Below are 17,776 nucleotides of genomic sequence, written 5' to 3' on the forward strand. Positions count from 1 at the left end.
GGGGAGATGGGGACCACGGTCCCAGTCCGGCACTGTGCCCGCTGCGGGAGGACCGGGCGGGATGCAGGGGGGATGGGGGTGCTTGATGGGGCTTCCCTGCTAAGCTGGGAGAAGCAGGCAGCTCTCTGCTGCCGACAGGAAAGCTGGGCTCGGTGCTGGTGCTGGGCTGGTGGGACTGGATGCTGCCGGTGCGGAGCAGGCTGTTTGGGGCTGGGAAACGGTTTAGTTCCGTCTGAATATGAGGAAGAACTTCTTCACTCTGAGGGTGACGGAGCCCTGGCCCAGGCTGCCCAGGGAGGCTGTGGAGTCTCCTTCTCTGGAGATATTCCAGACCCGCCTGGACAAGGTCCTCTACAACCTACTGTAGGTGACCCTGCTTCGGCAGGAGGGTTGGACTAGATGACCCACAGAGGTCCCTTCCAACCCCTACCATTCTGTGATTCTGTGATTCTGTGGAGCAGAGGGACTGGAGGACACGCAACGGTGATGTGCAGTGGGGCCGGGAGGCTGGGGACAGCGGGGTCTGGGATGGGTCGGGGGGTCCTGCTGGGCACCACGCAGAGACACCACGCCAGCACCGCTCACACCAGCGGCTGGGTTTGCTCTCGCCGAAAGGCAGTTTAATGCGGATGCCACTTGCGCGTCCCCCAGGGGGAGAGGCAAAGGGACCCCCCCATGCGACCTAGAGAGAGGCGATATCGTGGTGCCAGCCCCAGCGCCGAGCACGGGCTAGTCCTTCTCTTCGCCGTGCGTGATGACGTGGACGAGGTTTTTGTAATCCAGGTTGCCAGACACATCTGGAGGGAAGGCTGCGAACATCTGGTCAACCTGCCGGGAGAGAGCCAGGGTGAAAAGGCAGCACGGGAGGGGTTTGTGGCTGGGAGAAGGGCTGGGGGCCTCTTGGGGTGGAGGGCACGGGATGCTGGCGGAGGGTGGGAAGGAGCTCGTACCTCTTCCTGAGAAAACCTCTCACCCTGCGTCATCAGCATTTCTTTGATGCTGCAAACAAGAAAGCGCGGTGAGCACCAGGGAGGCCTCGGTGGGGGTGCCACCTCTCCCCCCCCTGGGCACCCCTTCACTCACTAGGCAGATTTCAGGCCTTTCCCCTCTGGATCAAACACCTTGAACGCGTTCAGGATCGTCTCCTCCGGGTCAGCACCTGCGGGCGACATGGCCATGGTCATCGGAGGTGGCGGTGGAGGAAGTCAGCTGCACCCCCCGGCTTCCCCCAGACTATGGGGGGCAAGCTGGGAAGTGGGGTCCCCACCGGAATGCCGACCCTGCAGCTGGGACCTCCAGCATGGGTGGTGACACATGGAGAAGCAGACATATGGTCGTGGTGTGCTCACAAAGCAGGATGTGTCACCACCGCCCTGGCACCCGGCGGCTATCTAATCTTTTGGGAGTATTTATAGAGCTCCAGGCACAGCCTCTTGGGGCCGTGTAGCCTCCTGGAGAGCTGCGGGAAGGCTGCATGCCTTGCGCTGTGTGTGTGATACAGCGTGCAGCCGGACGGGGCCGGTGGGTCAAAGTCACGCTGTAGCCAGTGCCCTTGCCAGGGTGGCCGTCGGTGCCGTCGTTGGTGTCAGCACGCTGAGAGGTGACACCACATCTCCTGTCCTCTCTTTCTATGGGGACAGCAGCATCACAGTCAGTTCATCTGGGGTTTTTTTAATGGCTTGGGAAACTGAGGCACAGAGACCTGTTCATACCCCCCAATAGGTTGGGGAGACCCAGGATGAGATCCAGAGCTCTGGTGGGGCAGCCCCAGCCCTGCCTTTGGGACCGTTGGTATTGCAAGTCAGCATGAGTTTTGGGGTGTGGGGACCTCCCTGGGGACAGCTGCTCAGGGTACGTGACGCTGAGTTTGTGCTATCTGCTCTTTCTCGGGACGGGGAGGCAGGGAGAGCACCCAAGTCCAGGATTTGGAGGATGAGGACTGGAGCTCTTGGGGAGAGATGTTGTTGCTGGTGATGGTCACACCAACACTTCTGTGTTTGGGGGGTCCCCGTGCTGCCGTTGGGAGAAGGTGGCACTAAGGGATGCAGGAGGGACAGGTGAGGGAGATTGTTTCACAAATATCCCGTGGTTGTCCCCGGGTGTCACCTCTTGGCTCTGGTGTGGGAGGCATCCCTGCTCTGGCCCACTTCCCAGGCTCTGCACGCCGCAGTATGGCTGTCGGTGCCTTCCCTTTAGCAGCTCCCATCTGAGGCCTCCAAGGAGCCTCTGACAGGTCCCACCTGGGAGGGTGATGGAGGCCTCGGGAGCTGGGTGGCTTCTCCAGGTGGGACAGGATGCCCACCAGCCCCCCCCAGCTCCTCGCGTGCCCCCTTACCCTTGAGTTTCTCCCCAAACATGGTGAGGAACACGGTGAAGTTGATTGGTCCTGGTGCCTCCTTTATCATCTCATCGATCTCCTCGTTCTGCACGTTCAGGCGCCCTAAGGGAGAGCAGCGTGGGGTGACTCGCGTGGCCCTGCCCAGCAGTAGATGCATGCAGACCTCCGGGCTCTGCTCTGTGTGCTGGGGGCTGGAGGACACACCACGGGAGCCTTGGCCTGGGGTTTTTCCCCCAAACGAGGGAAATGGCACAGCCCTGGGGAGCCATCTCCGACAAGGAATGGCAGTAGCAGAACTGAAGATGGGAGGATCATCTGCTGGCAGAGGACAGGTGAGCTGGACATGGTTTCTCGGGCTCCAGGATCACAGAAGAAAGGGCTACAAAGGACTGAGATGTGCTGCTTCCTTCCCTGGCTGTCCCATGGATCAGCCCTCCTCTGATGTTTTGGGTCAAAACCACCAGCACCGTGGTTCTGGTGTCAGAAACAAATAGGGCTGAATGCCTACATCCTGTCACCCGAGGTTGGGTTGTCTTTGGTTTGTGGTGGCCTCCATGATGAGAGGGCCAAGCTCGCGGCTTCGCAGCTTCCCACAAATCCTGTAAACCCCCCGAAAGCCCGTGAACCCAGGGATGCCATGGGGTGGGCGCAGCCAGGGGCTTCTTAGCAGGTGAGGAGGCTGTGTCTGATCCAGGAGCTGGCTCCTCTCTACGGGATTCAACGCCCGCTGCTGCGGGAGCTGCTCTGGGTCACCCCGGGTGGGATCTCACGGGCTCGCAGAAGTGGGCTTGGGTCAGGAGGTTTTCAGCACAACAGGAGATCCAGTTAGCTGCTGGGGCTTGGTTAAATGGGGGCTCACGGCTGGTTTCTCACTTAATAGGTCAAACGTTGTCAAAGCTGTTGGGGAGGGTCCTAAGAGGGGGCTCACCCAGCGCGGCAAACGTGTCTCTCAGATCCGCCTTGTCGATGAAGCCGTCCCGGTTCTGATCCATGATGGTGAACGCCTGGAAGCACAGGAGGAGGGCAGGGAGCACAGGGAGAGCCGTTGGCCTTTGCAAAGGCACCCTTCAGCTTGGATGGGACAAGGGGCACTTTGAGTCCTGCCCAGGACAGGACCCCGGGGGTCCTCAGCCAGCGAGGGAGCAACAACTTCACCCAGCAGCGATGCTGGCTCCTGTGCCTGTGGGCAGCGCGGGGCGACGGCTTCCTACGGCAGCGCAAACCCTAACGCCCAACAGAGCCCCCGCCTTGGCCAAAGCCCTCTCGCCCCAGGATGAGGCCACCTGGGGAGGACAGCCTGAGCCACCAGCTCCCCCAGCTGGGACCAGTTGCCCCCGTAACTGGGATCTGCACAGGACCACGTGCCAGGCGTGCAGGGGTGAGTTGTGAGGAGCTCCTGGCACGACAGGTAGGAGCTGGCTGGGAGAGGTGCTCCAGCTCTCCTGGATGCTGCCGGCTCCTCCGCGGGCTCCTAGGAAGCTTCGAGGCAATGCCATATAAGAGCTACTGGAGAGAGTCCAGCGGAGGGCTACGAGGATGGTGAGGGGACGGGACCATCTCTCCTGCGAGGAGAGGCTGAGGGAGCTGGGCTTGTTCAGCCTGAAGGAGAGAAGGCTGAGGGGGGACCTTAGAAATGCTTACAAATATCTGCAGGGTGGGTGTCAAGAGGATGGGGCCAAGCTCTTTCCAGTGGTGCCCAGCGACAGGACAAGGGGCAATGGGCACAAACTGAGGCACAGGAAGCTCCAGCTGAAGATGAGGAAGAACTTCTTCCCTCTGAGGGTGACGGAGCCCTGGCCCAGGCTGCCCAGGGAGGTGGTGGAGTCTCCTTCTCTGGAGATATTCCAGACCCGCCTGGACAAGGTCCTGTGCAGCCTGCTCTGGGTGACCCTGCTTGGGCAGGGGGTTGGACTAGATGACCCACAGAGGTCCCTTCCAACCCCTACCATTCTGTGATTCTGTGATTCTGAGTTGTTATTCACACTTTTAAAATAAAATGACTCAAATCCGGGCATGCTGCCTCTGGTTGCAAACCGGCTGCCACCGATCTGAAAGCGCTGAGGAGAGAGCTGAAGGCCACATCACAGCAAGGACCGCCGGTCATTGCTCCCAAACCCACCTACCTCTTTGAATTCCTGGATCTGGGCCTGCTCGAACATGGAGAAGACGTTGGAGTTAGCACCTTCAATCCTCTTCTTGGCTTTCTTGGGTGCCTGCAGGGGTTCAGGTATGCCTCAACAACTCCGTAGCTTTTTATGGTGTGGAATAAAAGCGTGAAACTACCCTATTCTGAGTGGTGAGTCCTTCACGGTAGCTCTGGGCTGTTGCTGCCTCTGCACGCGGGTGCTTGGTGGTTCTCCTGTGCATTGCTCAGGAGCTCTGGGCACGTGTGACCCTCTGAGATACGGAGGGACGTGAAGATTCCTGCTTAAATTACTGCTCTGTCTTTGCTTTCCTGAAGAATTTAGGCAAAGAGGTCCAAGGAAACGGCTTCCCCGCCAAAGGCTCGGGCGGGTTAAAGGATCGGCGCTGGGGTGAGGTCTCCCCGAGTGGAAACCCGGGTTTGGGAGCGCTGCTGAGGTTGCACCCCAGGGCTGTAGTCCTTGGGTGCTTCCTCACCCTGCTGTGCCTCTCGCTAAGGACAAAGCACTTCTTAAAATGTCCGCTCGCGAAAGAAATCTGCCACCTCCTGCGCTGAGGCTTGGGACGACCAGAAATGGCTTCGCGTGTCGCTTCCCTCTGATCAGGGGGGGGTCTGCCGGGAGGAGGCAGAGCGGGAGGGTTTTGGAGGACCCGATGGCCCTTCCTCGCGCTGCGTGGAGGAAGGGAAAGCAGACAGATGGCCTTTGGACCCCAAGGTGGGCTGCCCCAGTCGGAAAGCTCTGCTGGCGTGGGAGACCCCTCCCTGTGCCCCGTGGGATGCTGCCGGAGCAGCCAGACGCTCCCTGCTTCGCTCACCCCCTTTCTGGGGCGGGAGGGACCCCTTGGCCGCTACATCCCTGTCGCCTCCATCGCTCCCTGCCCCTTAAAGCTGTCCTGGTGAAGAAGGGAGTGGATTGTGGCTTTTCCCGCTGCAGCTCTGGGCTCTCGGTACTCACCATGGCTTCGCGCGGCCGCCGATGTCGCTGGGAGAGGTGTCTCGGAGCCGGTCCCTCGCTTCCCCTGGGCTGAAACAATAAATACACCCGGCTCCGGGTTAAAAATAGCCCCATGCCCACTTTTGGCTGTAATAGGAAAGACAGTCGCCCCCAACCCTCTTGTCTCTGACTTTCTCGGTCCCTCCCTCTCTAATCTGGAACAGCGGCTTGCTGTTGTCACCGGCTGGCGTGACACGTGAGCCAGAGCGGGTTTCAAGGTTAACGAAGCTCCGGGTGGCCCCGCAGCTCCCACCCTGGTGATGCTGACCCGTGGCGGGGACCGTGCGGGAGCGATCCCACCCGCCTTTGTCACTCGGGCTGCGGCCGGGCTTTTCCCCTCTGCTCGGACACGCAGGGAGGGCTTGGGCTCGGGGGGGGACCCCTGGCTACGTTCCCCCAAGCCTTGGGACGTGGGTGTCCAGCCAGGCGTCTTTGGGAGCCTTCACGCCCCGTCCGAGAACGCTGGGATGAGGCCGAAGGCGGATGCTGAGCTCCCGCAAAGCCGGGCAGGCGCGTGGGGCTCCTCTCTCGTGTGTCACTCCCCACCAAGGCACCTGTCGCCCAGTTAAGCCAAACACTTGCTCGCCCTGGTCCCGGCGAGATGCACACGATTAACCCTCCCCACCCCGGCCGCTGGCTGCGAGGATGATGAAGGGACTGGAGCATCTCTCCTGCGAGGAGAGGCTGAGGGAGCTGGGCTTGTTCAGCCTGGAGAAGAGAAGGCTGAGAGGGGACCTTCGAAATGTTTATAAATATCTGCAGGGTGGGGGTCAGGAGGACGGGGCCAGACTCTTTCCAGTGGTGCCCAGCGACAGGACAAGGGGCAACGGGCACAAACTGGAGCAGAGGAAGCTCCAGCTGAAGATGAGGAAGAACTTCTTCCCTCTGAGGGTGACAGAGCCCTGGCCCAGGCTGCCCAGGGAGGCTGTGGAGTCTCCTTCTCTGGAGATATTCCAGCCCCGCCTGGCCACGGTGCTGTGCAGCCTGCTCTGGGTGACCCTGCTTGGGCAGGGGGTTGGGCTGGGTGACCCACAGAGGGCCCTGCCAACCCCCACCATGCTGGGATTCTGGGATTCTGTGAGTGGTGGCACTCACAGTGCCAGCCACATGGCTCACCAGCCCGGGCACGGCATGGCTGTCCCGGCCGGTGGCAGGCACCGAATCCGCAGAGAGGCAGGCAGCAATCCTGCAAAACCTCTGCCGGGGTCCGAGACCCGTCCCCGGCACCGTCGTGGAGCAGACCTGCTGGCGATCGGCGTGGTTCGGTTTTGGCTTCAGTATTTTCAGCCTGTCCGTTTTATCTCCCCTCCCTCCCGCCTTGCCCCGGCAGAGCGGGCGTGCTGGGGTGGGAATGGTGCTGGTGGTCCAACGATGCCCATCAGCTGCCACCGCGGCCCCCCGAGCTCTGCCCGGCATCGTCCCCTCCACGTGCCGAGGAGGCTGGGGGGCGAGTGGGGAGGTCTGGGACAGGATCCCCGCTGCCCTCGCTCCCCCAGAGGACACAGATATCGTGTTTAATCCTTGGCACTTGCCACTCGGTCACACCTCGATGCCCGGCTGCTGCGGCCGAGCCAGGGAGGATGGCATCACGAGGAGGATTTAAGTGGGCAGCAAGGAAACGCGTAGGGAAAAGCGCCCGGAGAGGAGAAAACCCCTGATCCAGGAATGACCGTCTCGTCTGCATGGAGCTGTAGCTGAGGGCAGGTGTTTCAGGATGGGTTCTGGGATCTGTGTGAGCAAAAGGGCGGGCGAGAGAGCCGAGGGGCAAGGAGCAGCCCCGGTCACGCGGGGACAGCCCGGGGTGAGAGGGATCAATCTCAGCGCGGACGGTCCCTCCTCCCGCCAAGTTCAGCTGGATTCATCGGCCAGCCGAGCCCAATTATCTTAATTTGTGGCATTAAGGAAAAATCCATAAGCATCAGGGAAGTGATGTGTAGCGGTTTAACGGGACTGGTTGGTGCTGGAGCTGCCGGCGCTGCCCGTCCCTGGCTCCGTGTCCGTGCCGGAGCGTGGCTGGTGGCACAGGAGGCAACCCTGGAGCCACGGAGACTTCCCAGAATATTTTGTTTTTGGGGGGGAAAGAATGATTTCTGCCTGCCCAGCCTGGAAGAGGCCAGACCTCGGTCTCTCCCCAGTGTCGCCCACGATGCGGCTGGGGCTGCGAGGGGCCGGCTGCGCCGAGCGCGGCACAGAAATCCTGGCCGGGGATGGGGTGCAGATGGCTGCCTGGGTTTCTGCCGTGATTTGTGAGACGGCGGCATCTGCTCCACTGCTCACTTCTCGCCGCCAGACGTAATCCTCTGCGCTGCGCCGGCCGGATCCTGCCCCCCTCATGAGGGTCCCGGTCCAGCCTGGGGATGGAGGCAGCTCCAGGAGCATCTTCTCCTTCCCTTGCGGGGGATATTGGGGGACTTACCAACATCCACAAAAAACTGAGCGCTTTAAATATATATGTGGGTACATCCATGCCTATAGAGCTCTGTGGTGAACCAAAGAGCTGCTGGGAAGCGGCTGCAGCCTGTGAGTGGGTGTCGGGGAATCGCACACGTCCGTGCCACGGCAAAATCAAGCATGGTCCCTTCTTATCTGCAAAAGAGCCTGTGTTTTACATGAAAAAGCCTTTCTAATTAACAGGACAGCCCCTCTTGAGCTGGATGAAAAATGGAGTCAAAAGGATTTGATTAACCCCCGCTCTTCTCAAGGCGTGTGCTCTGCCTGAGCAAGGCGCGTGCCTGCGCCCGAGCCGAGTCCTGCCCGCAGCCGGTAACGGGCAGCACGGTGCCCGCGGGTAGCCCCGAGCCCGGGCATCGACGGAGCCGACCTGGGGGTGTCCGGGCCCCAGGGCTGGCCGAGCGCGGCTGCGTTGGCGTGCGGGGATGCTCCGGAGCCGGCCCGGGCAGCCGCTCGCCCCACGCCGGGTTCCTTACGACCAGCTTTTGCTCCAACCGATATTTTTTTCTGCCATCAGACATATTTGACTAAGCTGATACATATGTACACGCGCCGGTACATTCCCATTCAAACCAGTGTAAATTACCTTTGACCAATAGTTTTCCCAGGAAATCAATGCATTTTAACACTGGATAATATTTATGAAATTGAATTCTTTATTGAAGCTAATGCAATTCCCTGCTATTTTATGCATTTGTATTAAACTAATGCATTTTAAATTAAACTGTTGTATATTAACGACAATGGCTGTTGGTACTTACAGTAAAATAATATATGTTTGCTGAAATCAATACATATTCCAAACCTAGGAATTTCCAGTTAACAAGGCTAGATCAGATATAACAAATGTAGCTACTTAATTTGGTGTGGTAGATTTGTTTATTGGTAATGATTATTTTAAAGGGAGAAAGCTTGTTAAAGGTAGACAGATGGATCTCCGTGCAGCTCAGAGCTGCAGTTTGAAGCCGACGGTGGCGGCCACCCCGTCCCCATCCCAGGTGCTCACGCCAAGGGGGCCGTGGGGGTGGCCCCGGTGCTGGCTGGTGGCTGAAACCCATCTCCTCTGCCACAGACGGACTCTGTGCCCTCCGCCACATCCCTGCGCCTCGGTTGCTGCTGCGTGGGGCTTTGGGGACATCTTTCCCTCTGCTTGGGGTCACCCTTGCCCGTCACACTTCAGCAGCAGCATCTTCAGGAGCTTTCGGAGGGTTTTCTCCATCTCCCCTTGGTGTTCAGAAGGTTTCAGTCTCTAACAGCTCATTCCAGACAGATTTAATTCCGCAGCTTTGCCTGATTCAGCTCCATTTTCACTCGGAAGGATGCATCACCGTGGTCATGTTCAGGAGGATTTGCCCAGCTCAGGGGTCTGGGGAAGAGCTGCTGCCTCCAAAACAGAGCCGGGAGCCGGCTGGCCTGGGGACAGGGCAGGCGGTGGGGACGAGGACGGAGCATACCCCCAGCCCCGAGCGGCTGGCCCCTGCCGGGGATGTGCCCGGCCTCCCGAGCCGTGGCATCGACAGGGGAAAGCCATAAATAGCAGCATTATCCGCTGCGTGCATGCCAAACGGCGCCGCAGTTGAGATAATTCGGGCGAAGCAATGAAAGAGGAAAATTAATTAAGGAGCATGTGCTAATTGTAGGGGGAACGGGCCTGGAAATAAGTAGCCTTGGCAGAAATGGGGCCGGTGGAGGGGCCTGGGCACCCTCCCCTGGGGCACCCAGGGGTCACCGAGGGCTGAGGCCGGGCACAGCTCAGTGCATGCCCTGCGGGGGCCGTGGTGGGCACCGAGGGGTGATGGAGGGAGTGGTGCTGTGCCCCCACCCCCACCCCGGTGTCTCACCCTGTGCACTCCTGTGCCCCCCATGTCCCCCCCTGCCATGTCCCTTAGTGTCCCCCTCGGGGTGTACCCGCCATGCCCAGCCGTAACCCCCCCAGCTCCTCTGGGTCTGCCAGTGCCCCCTATGTGTCCCCCAGTTCTCCCCGTGTCTCCCCCAGTGCCCCCCGTATCCCCCCAGTGCCCCCCGTATGCCCTCCAGTGCCCCCCAATTCCTCCACAGTGCCCCCCGTGTCCCCCCCAGTGCCTCCCGTATCCCTCTATGTCCCCCCATGTCCCCCCAGTGCCCCCCATGTCCCCCCACGTGCCCCCCCTTGTGCCCCCGACCCGACCCGGCGGGACTCGGTGCAACCGCCGAGACGGCCACCAGGTGGCGCCATCGTAGCGGGCGCGGTGCGCTCGGGGCCCGGCGGGGCGGGGGGAGAGGGGAGGGGGGAGAGGGAAGGGAGGGAACGGGCAGGGGGAGAGGGGCAGGGAGGGGGCGGGGGGAGAGGGTAGGGAGAGGGGAGTAGGGGGAAGGGACAGGGAGGGGGGAGAGGGGGGCAGGCAGGGGGTGGGGGCAGAGGGAAGGGCGAGGGGTAGGGGGGAGAGGGGAGAGGGGCAGGGGCGCGAGGGGCAGGGAGAGGGGGGCAGGAGGGAGAGGGCAGGGAGAGGGGTGGGGGAACAGGACAGGGAGAGGGGCAGGGAAAGGGGCAGGGGGGAGAGGGCAGGCTGCAGGGAGAGGGGCGCCGGCCATGACCCTACATCCCGTTTGGCGATGGGCTTCCGCGCTCTCCAACGCTTTAAATCATCGGTGAGAACGCGGGAAAGGCTCCGTACCCCGCTGCGGGGTGGCTCCCGCTTCCCCCGGCTGGCGGAGCAGGCAGAGACCCCCGCAGCGGGGGGCACGGGGCAGGCGGTGAGACCCCTGCCAAGGTTTTTCCCAACCCCAGGTCCCAGCTCCGCTTGGTGACAGCTTCCAGGAGCCGTGCCGCTTCCCGGGATGGGGACAGAGGTCGGGGGTCTCCGCGGGGGTCTTTCCCCGCACCCAGGGTTGGAGCTGACCCCAAGCTCCAGGCCTGACGCGTCCCCGCTCACCCCGACGCTGGCCCTCGGCGCGGCTCCGGCATCCCCCTGCCCGTCCTCGGGCCGAAGAGCGAGGTCACCGTCACCGCTGGCACCGCGGGCACGTGGCTCTGGCTGCCAGCGTCGCCCCTCGGCCGCGCGACGGGGCCGGATCACCGCACAAAGGACCGATCGCGAGGATCACAAACGGCAGGAAGGCGAGAATAAATTAACGCCTGAAACGGGAGCTGAAATCTAACGAGAGATATATATATATTTTATTTTATTTTTTTGAAGTACACAGAAAAGCCCCTTCCACATTTTAATTAAAAGCCTTTCAGAAGGAGGCAAGGGGCTGCCATTGACAGCGGGCTATTGTCAGCTGCACAAAGCCAGCCCTTTCTGGAGACAAACTGATTTATTAACCCGCGCCTCGCGGCGCTCCCCGGGGCGGCTGAGCCCTGGGCGGCGGGGCCGGGCTCCCCTGCGCTCCCCGGGGTGCCCCGAGGGGACGCAGGGACATAGGGGATGGAGCGTGTCACCCCGCGGCTCGCCACCCCTCGGCGCAGCCCCTCTCCCTGACGGCTCCCGTTGATTTATTGATGATTTGGCCAGAGAGAAGCATTCCTCCAAAGCCCACTGCTTAATTTGCTCGCCAGCGACTCCAGGTTGGTTTTATTTCTGATTGATGAGCGGGCTCCTGCCGTTCCCTCGGTGGCAGAGCCGGGCAGTGATTTACGGGCGTCAGCTCAGCTCTGTGGGCGCAGGGAGAAGGTCCCCATGCCGGGACCTGTCCCTGATGATGTCCAGCAGCTGATGCCTGGAGCAGCTCGGTCATGAATGGACTGAGCCATAGAATCCCAGAATCCCAGCATGGTAGGGGTTGGCAGGGAGCTCTGTGGGTCACCCAGCCCAACCCCCTGCCCAAGCAGGGTCACCCAAAGCAGGCTGCACAGCACCACGGCCAGGCGGGTCTGGAATATCTCCAGAGAAGGAGACTCCACAGCCTCCCTGGGCAGCCTGGGCCAGGGCTCCGTCACCCTCAGAGGGAAGAAGTTCTTCCTCGGGTTCAGCTGGAGCTTCCTCTGCTTCAGTTTGTGCCCGTTGCCCCTTGTCCTGTCGCTGGGCACCACTGGAAAGAGTCTGGCCCCGTCCTCCTGACCTCCACCCTGCAGATCTTTAGAGGCATTTATTAGGTCCCCTCTCAGCCTTCTCTTCTCCAGGCTGAACAAGCCCAGCTCCCTCAGCCTTTCCTCATAGGAGAGATGCTCCAGTCCCCTCCTCATCCTCGCAGCCCCCCGCTGGACAATCCCCGTTGCTGGCACGGAGAGGACACCTTGGAATCGAGGAGCAGAATCCAACTCTCACCCCAGAAAGACCACCCGTCCCACCTGGGTTGATTGACCCACCCGATAACCCAACCTCCCCCCGCGCACCGCCCTGCGAGAGGGATGGAAACCAATTCCCACGGGGGGTTCCCCCGTGGCCCAGGCTGTGCTCTCTCCCCTGGCTAATTACAGCCTCGTTAAGCCAAAGGTGAAGCACCTGCCTGGCACCACCAGCAGACCCAGTCTCACTTCAAACCTCCGTGTCTCCCAGCGGTTTGGGCTCTCTGGTTGTTGTGGTGGGGGGGTTAAAGGAGGATCTCTTGGGGTCCCAGAGCAAACGTGGCTGCACCCACACAGGGCAGCATGGAGGTGCCTGGTGGTCGGGCTCTCCGAGCACCCGTGGCGTTCGCCGTTGATGCTGACGGGACTGAGATTTCAGGTCGGCATTTGCAGCTCCATCGGGGGTTCGGCGGTCCCGGGCGGGTGCTGCCGTTGCAGCGCGGTGAGGAGGATCTCCCGTGGGCCCCCGCTTCTCCAGCCAGCTCTGGGGGTGCGGAAGAGGCTGGAGCAGGGCTCCCAGGAGCACCCAGGCTCTCTCCAGCACAAACGGCCTCGGCTCTGGCAAATCCTCGCTCTGAACTTTGATTTTCTGCTCACTCGTTCCTCTGCCCGAGGCGTTCTGCAGCTGCGGGATCGCGAGCAGCTCCGAGCTTCTCCGAGTGGAAGGGATGAGCAGGACGAGGTCGTTTCCGAGCTGTTTGTGCCGCAGCGTGGTGCCAAGGTCACTTTGGGGTCTGCCTCCCCGTTTTGGGCCGTTTTCCTGGCTCAGGCGAGCTCCAGTCAGCAAGAAGGGGAGGAGAAGACCTGTCCCCGTGCCAAATGGAAGCACCCACAGAGCGGGAGCCGTTCCATGGATATTCCTTTTCCCCGCTGTCTTCTGAACTCAAATCGCTGCTTTTTGGTGGAATCCCAGGAGTCCTGTGCAACGCGGGTGTCGGCGGCGGGACGGCACCTGGGCTGCCGGGCAGGGCCCAGCCCCGGGATGGCCGAGGGACCGCTTCGTCCCCGGCCACGCGCAGCGAGAGGCTCCAGCGCCGCGAGATCCGCCGCAGCCGGAGGAGCAGAGAGCTTCGGGGTGGGGGGCTCCGAGGGACGGCCGCGGGGACGCGTGTCCTGGCCTTGCTGGCGTCCATGACAGCGGGTAGCCAGCCGGCCACCTCCCTCCGAGCACAGGGGACTCCGCGGTGGCAAACGGCGGCAGGTAGCATGGCGGGGACCGGGGTGGCGATGGAGAGGAGCTGGGCTGGGGGTTTGCGTCGCAGCGGGGCAGGAGCCCCGGGCTCTTCCACGCGCAGAGACGTGGACGCGTCTTTTCCGCACTCCAACGCGGGGCACGGCCGGCAGCGCTGGGCTCCATCCCGGCTCTGGTGGGAGCCGATCGCTTTCTCCTGGGAGAAGGGAATGAACGCTCGAAGCCCTTTGGACGTCGGCATGGTCGGTACGAGGGGGTGCGGACCACCCTGGGGCAGAAGCCGTAACGCTCTGGACTTTTTTGGTGGGGAAGCAAAGGGGGTGTTTCTGGTGGTTCCAGGTTGGGTAGCGCCCAAGGGCGACAGGCTGCGCCCGGTTCCTCTGTCCCGTCAAGTTCTCCGACTGCGTGAAGCCATTTCGCACAGAATCACAGAATGTTTGGGGTTGGAAGGGACCTCTGGGGTCACCCAGCCCAACCCCCTGAACAAGCAGGGTCACCCAGAGCAGGCTGCACAGCACCGCGGCCAGGCGGGGCTGGAATATCTCCAGAGAAGGAGACTCCACAGCCTCCCTGGGCAGCCTGTTCCAGGGCTCCGTCACCCTCAGAGGGAAGAAGTTCTTCCTCGGGTTCAGCTGGAGCTTCCTCTGCTTCGGTTTGTGCCCGTTGCCCCTTGTCCTGTCGCTGGGCACCACTGGGAAGAGTCTGGCCCCATCCTCCTGACCCCCCCCCGCAGATATTTCTAAGTACATATTAGGTCCCCTGAACTCCTGCGCAGTCCCAGTCCAGGCTGAACTGGGGGGGTTTCCTGGGCGCCGCGTGCTGCGAGCGCGTTGGCTGCGGCAGCTCCCGCCGGGGTCGAAGGCGCTGGGGGTGTCACAGCTGGGGGGAGGGCAGAAACCCCCCCCCAAAGTTTAGCCAGATGGTGATCTGGGTGTTGGGAAAACACTGATTTGGGCTTTTTTTCTTTAAAAAATAATAATTAATGGCACCCAGGGTCTGCGCCCCTTTCCTGGTGGGGGTGTGGGGATCCCACGACCCGAGGGGGTGTCCCCAGACCCGAGGGGGGGGGTCCCCAGACCCCTGTGGGGACGGTGCCCGCGGGTGGTCCTGGAGTGAGGGTGGGTGAGGGGTCGGGGGGGTGGTCCCACGACTCGAGGAGGGTGTCCCCACACCCCCGTGGGGACGATGCCCGCTGGTGGTTCCGGGGTGGGGGTGGGTGAAGGGTATGGGGGGGGTCCCCAGACCCGATGGGGGGCACCCAGACCTGAGGGGGGGGGTCTCACGACCCCCGTGGGGACGATGCCCCCGGGTGGTCCCGGGGTGGGTGAGGGGTGGGGTGGGGGGGCCGTCCCCTCCCCGCGGCGCGCGGGCGGGGCGGGGCGGGCGGCGGAGGCGCGCGCTGCCCTCCCCCTCCCTCCCCCTCCGTCCGCGCCGCTCCGCGCCCCTCCGCGCCTCCGGTCTCCCCCAAGATGGCCGCCGACGTGGGATCGATGTTTCGATACCGGACGCGGTTTGATGTCCGCCGGCTCCAGGTTGGCGGCGGCGGGGCTGGCCGGGGGGGGAGCGGGGCGGGATGGGGGGGGATGGGGGGATCCGGGCGGCCGCCCCCATCCCTCCCCCCCCCCCCCCTTCCCGCCCTGCCTCCCTCCCTCCGCCCGCCCTTCCCCATCGATAGGTATCAGGAATCGATCCCCGCCGCTCTTTGTTCGCCGCCGCCCGGGAGCATGGAGCAGCGCTAGCGGCCATGGAGCCGCGCCGGCCCGGCCCCCTCCCCGCCGCCCCCGAGGTGACCGCGGGGCTGGGGAGGGGGTGGGGGGGGACCGCTCCGCCCCGGCGGGAGGGGAGGCGGGGGAGGGAAGTTGCGCGGGATGAAGTTGCGGGGAGCGCGGGTCCCCCCCCCCCGCAGCCCCGCTCCGCTAAGTTTCTTGCGGTCCGTGTCGTGTGTCCCCCCCCCGTCCCCCCACCCCCACCCCCGTGGCCCCGGGAGCGGGGGCGGCTCCGCGCTCGCATCCCCCGGGCGCGGGGAGGGCAGAGCGGTTGCCCGGAGATGCGGGATGCGCCGTAGCCCCGAGCAGGGGGGGGGATGGCGGGGGGGGGGGGGCTGCCCGGCGCCCACCGCCCACTGCCCTCCCATTGCGGCTCGGCGCGGGGGCTCTGCGGGCAGCGGGGACGCGGTGATGGAGGGGGGGGATGCTCTGTGGCTGCGGGCAGGCGGCGGCTGCCGCGTCCCCTCGCTCGGGGAAGCGACCGGTGAGTCCTTTGTTAACGGGGCCGGGGGTGGGACGGGAGGAAGGCTGCGGCCAGGGGTGCGGGCGGTCCGTGACCCGCAGCCGGTGGCGGGGAGGCGGGTAATGAACGGCTCTCCCGACACGGTGGGGTGAAACCCAACCTGGAGCCGCGGCCAAAGCCGGGACGCTCATTTACCTGGGTGTTAGACGGGTTTATCCCCGGCAGGATATCGCGGAGCTCGAACCGCGGCGCGCTTCGTGCGGGGAGCGAACGCATCGCGACGCGGTTTCTGGGGCTTCGGTCCCGTGCCGCCAGCTCCAGCGTTGAGCGCGGTTTTGGCTTTTGAGCGGGTGACGTGCTGCGACCCGAGAAGTCCCGCAGGTGGCGGGGCCGCTGGGCTTTGCGTGACCGCTCGTTCTGCGGTCGGAAAGGGGTTACGGGTCTGAGCGCTGCGGGCACAAAAGCGTTCCTCGCCGCATCGCGCCGATGACTTTTCCCGGGTGCACGCAGAGCTTTAAATAAAGACAAATATCGGCGGCTACTTTTCCGTGGGTTTGCTGCCGGGGGGAGCGGTGGGCAGCTCTCCTTCCCCGCCGTTCTGCTCGACCGGTGGCTGGGTGCGGAGCCGGAGCGGGAGCGGTGGGGATGGACTTCTGTCCTGGCGGCGGTTCGGCCGCCTCGCCGGGATCGCGGTGGGAAAGGTGACCTTGGGCCAGCTTGGCCTAATGCCCTCTATTAAAACAAAAAAAAAGAAGAAAACAAAAAAAAGAAGGGAAACAATCCATTTATTATTCTTCCAAGAGCGTTTTCCTATTTTTTTTTTTTATTCCCCCCCCTTCCTTTTTAACGCGTGTGTCTGAGCAGCTCGGCTGGCCCGGGGCTGGCCGGGGACGGCGGAGTTTGAGCAGCCCTGATGGATGGTGGGCATGTGTAAAACGGGTAATAACGCGCTGCTCGGCAGCGCTGCGATCGAGACGGCGCTGCGCCTTTTTACAGCGAATAGTCTCGGAAATGAGAAGAGATAAAATTCTATCAAAGATAATACCAGACGTATTTCACCGGGTTATGAGATTGGTTTATTGTGTATGTTACTAATGCAGTATTTTTTTTTTTTACAGCTTTCTCTTGTATAATAGTCATAGCGGGATTCGTACCTTTATGGTTTTTTTGCGTTTTAATTTGCTCTCGTTTTATTGTGTTCCGGTTAGCGTGGTATGGATTACACGCTCCGCGTGCCGGGTGCCGCTTTAATCTCACCCGTTCTGTGTCAGAACGGCAAAAAATGGGAAGAGTTGTGAGCTGCTGATTTGGGATAATAAACACAACCGCAAGCGAGGGGTGAGAGGCCGATTATAGCCATCTTTTATGAATGTCTTCCCATCTCATTATGCAGATGAGCCCTGGCTATGCAGCCCCAGTGTTTGGTTCGTCAAATAAAACGCGCTTCGTCTGATTTCCCGCAATGCAAATGCGCTCCGCGCGCCGGAGCGGAGTTGGGCAGAAAGTTCGGCGGCTCTGCCGGATGGCCGCGTGCCGGGAGCCTGGGAGCGCGGTGCGGCTGGTGGAATGTTTTTGCTGTTCAGAGTTTAGGGGAAGGGGGAGGGGAAAGAAATGTGGATGTGATTAAAATATTATAACCTTATGATATTCTGAAGTGCATAAATTTTACATATCAGCTACAGAGGGAGTTTAGACATCCATTAAATGATATGACAGCTTGACTTATCTAAATGTGCTATCATTTAGCAATGTGTCAAAATTCTTCTTTATATAGACGACAGCGGTAAATAAGCTATCAGTCCTCTCAGCTGAAGCTTAATTCCTGGAGCTTGGACTAATAACTGCACTCTGGCGGAGCAGCCCGCGGGCAGGATAGCATCGGGGGGAAGCCGAGGTGGCTGTGAGCTGGGGGGGCTTCAGCTCTGCGAATTCCCCGGCGTCCCGTGTGTGTTTTAGGGCTCTTACGGAGAGGCTGATGGGATCTTCCAGTTTCCTCCAGCATCTCCAGCACCCAGTGCTATCCGTTCCCACCCCTGCTTTGCGGAGGGGGAGGCTGGGGTGGTGCCCGTGGTCCCCGTGCCCAAGGGGGAAGGGGGGGAGCCCAGAGGGGGCTCTGGGTGCCCCCATCCCAGGGGGGGTTTTGTCTTCCCAAGCTGAAACCC

General features: G+C 62.0%; 2 protein-coding genes across 3 annotated transcripts in view; one reads left to right on the forward strand and one right to left on the reverse strand.

Annotated features, from left to right (window-relative positions):
- Positions 1 to 688: 688 nt before the first annotated feature.
- Positions 689 to 16,023, reverse strand: MYL2 (myosin light chain 2). The gene is made up of 8 exons (XM_075434791.1): positions 15,810 to 16,023; positions 5,437 to 5,505; positions 4,462 to 4,551; positions 3,267 to 3,342; positions 2,336 to 2,440; positions 1,084 to 1,159; positions 951 to 999; positions 689 to 828 (listed from the first exon to the last, which is right to left on the reverse strand). The coding sequence occupies exons 1-8, from the start codon at positions 15,888 to 15,890 to the stop codon at positions 730 to 732; spliced, it is 645 nt and encodes a 214-aa protein (XP_075290906.1). The 5' UTR covers positions 15,891 to 16,023; the 3' UTR covers positions 689 to 729.
- Positions 14,816 to 17,776, forward strand: part of CUX2 (cut like homeobox 2) — a 75,038-nt gene continuing 72,077 nt past the window's right edge. The window contains exon 1 of one of the 2 annotated variants that reach the window (XM_075434788.1): positions 14,816 to 14,917. In XM_075434788.1, the coding sequence (XP_075290903.1) occupies positions 14,855 to 14,917 (63 nt within the window). In that variant the 5' untranslated portion in view covers positions 14,816 to 14,854. The remainder of the gene's footprint in view (positions 14,918 to 17,776) is intronic. The other variant, XM_075434787.1, reaches the window with a different exon arrangement.

Source organism: Opisthocomus hoazin, chromosome 13, assembly GCF_030867145.1.
Source record: "Opisthocomus hoazin isolate bOpiHoa1 chromosome 13, bOpiHoa1.hap1, whole genome shotgun sequence".
Taxonomy (NCBI): Eukaryota; Metazoa; Chordata; class Aves; order Opisthocomiformes; family Opisthocomidae; genus Opisthocomus; species Opisthocomus hoazin.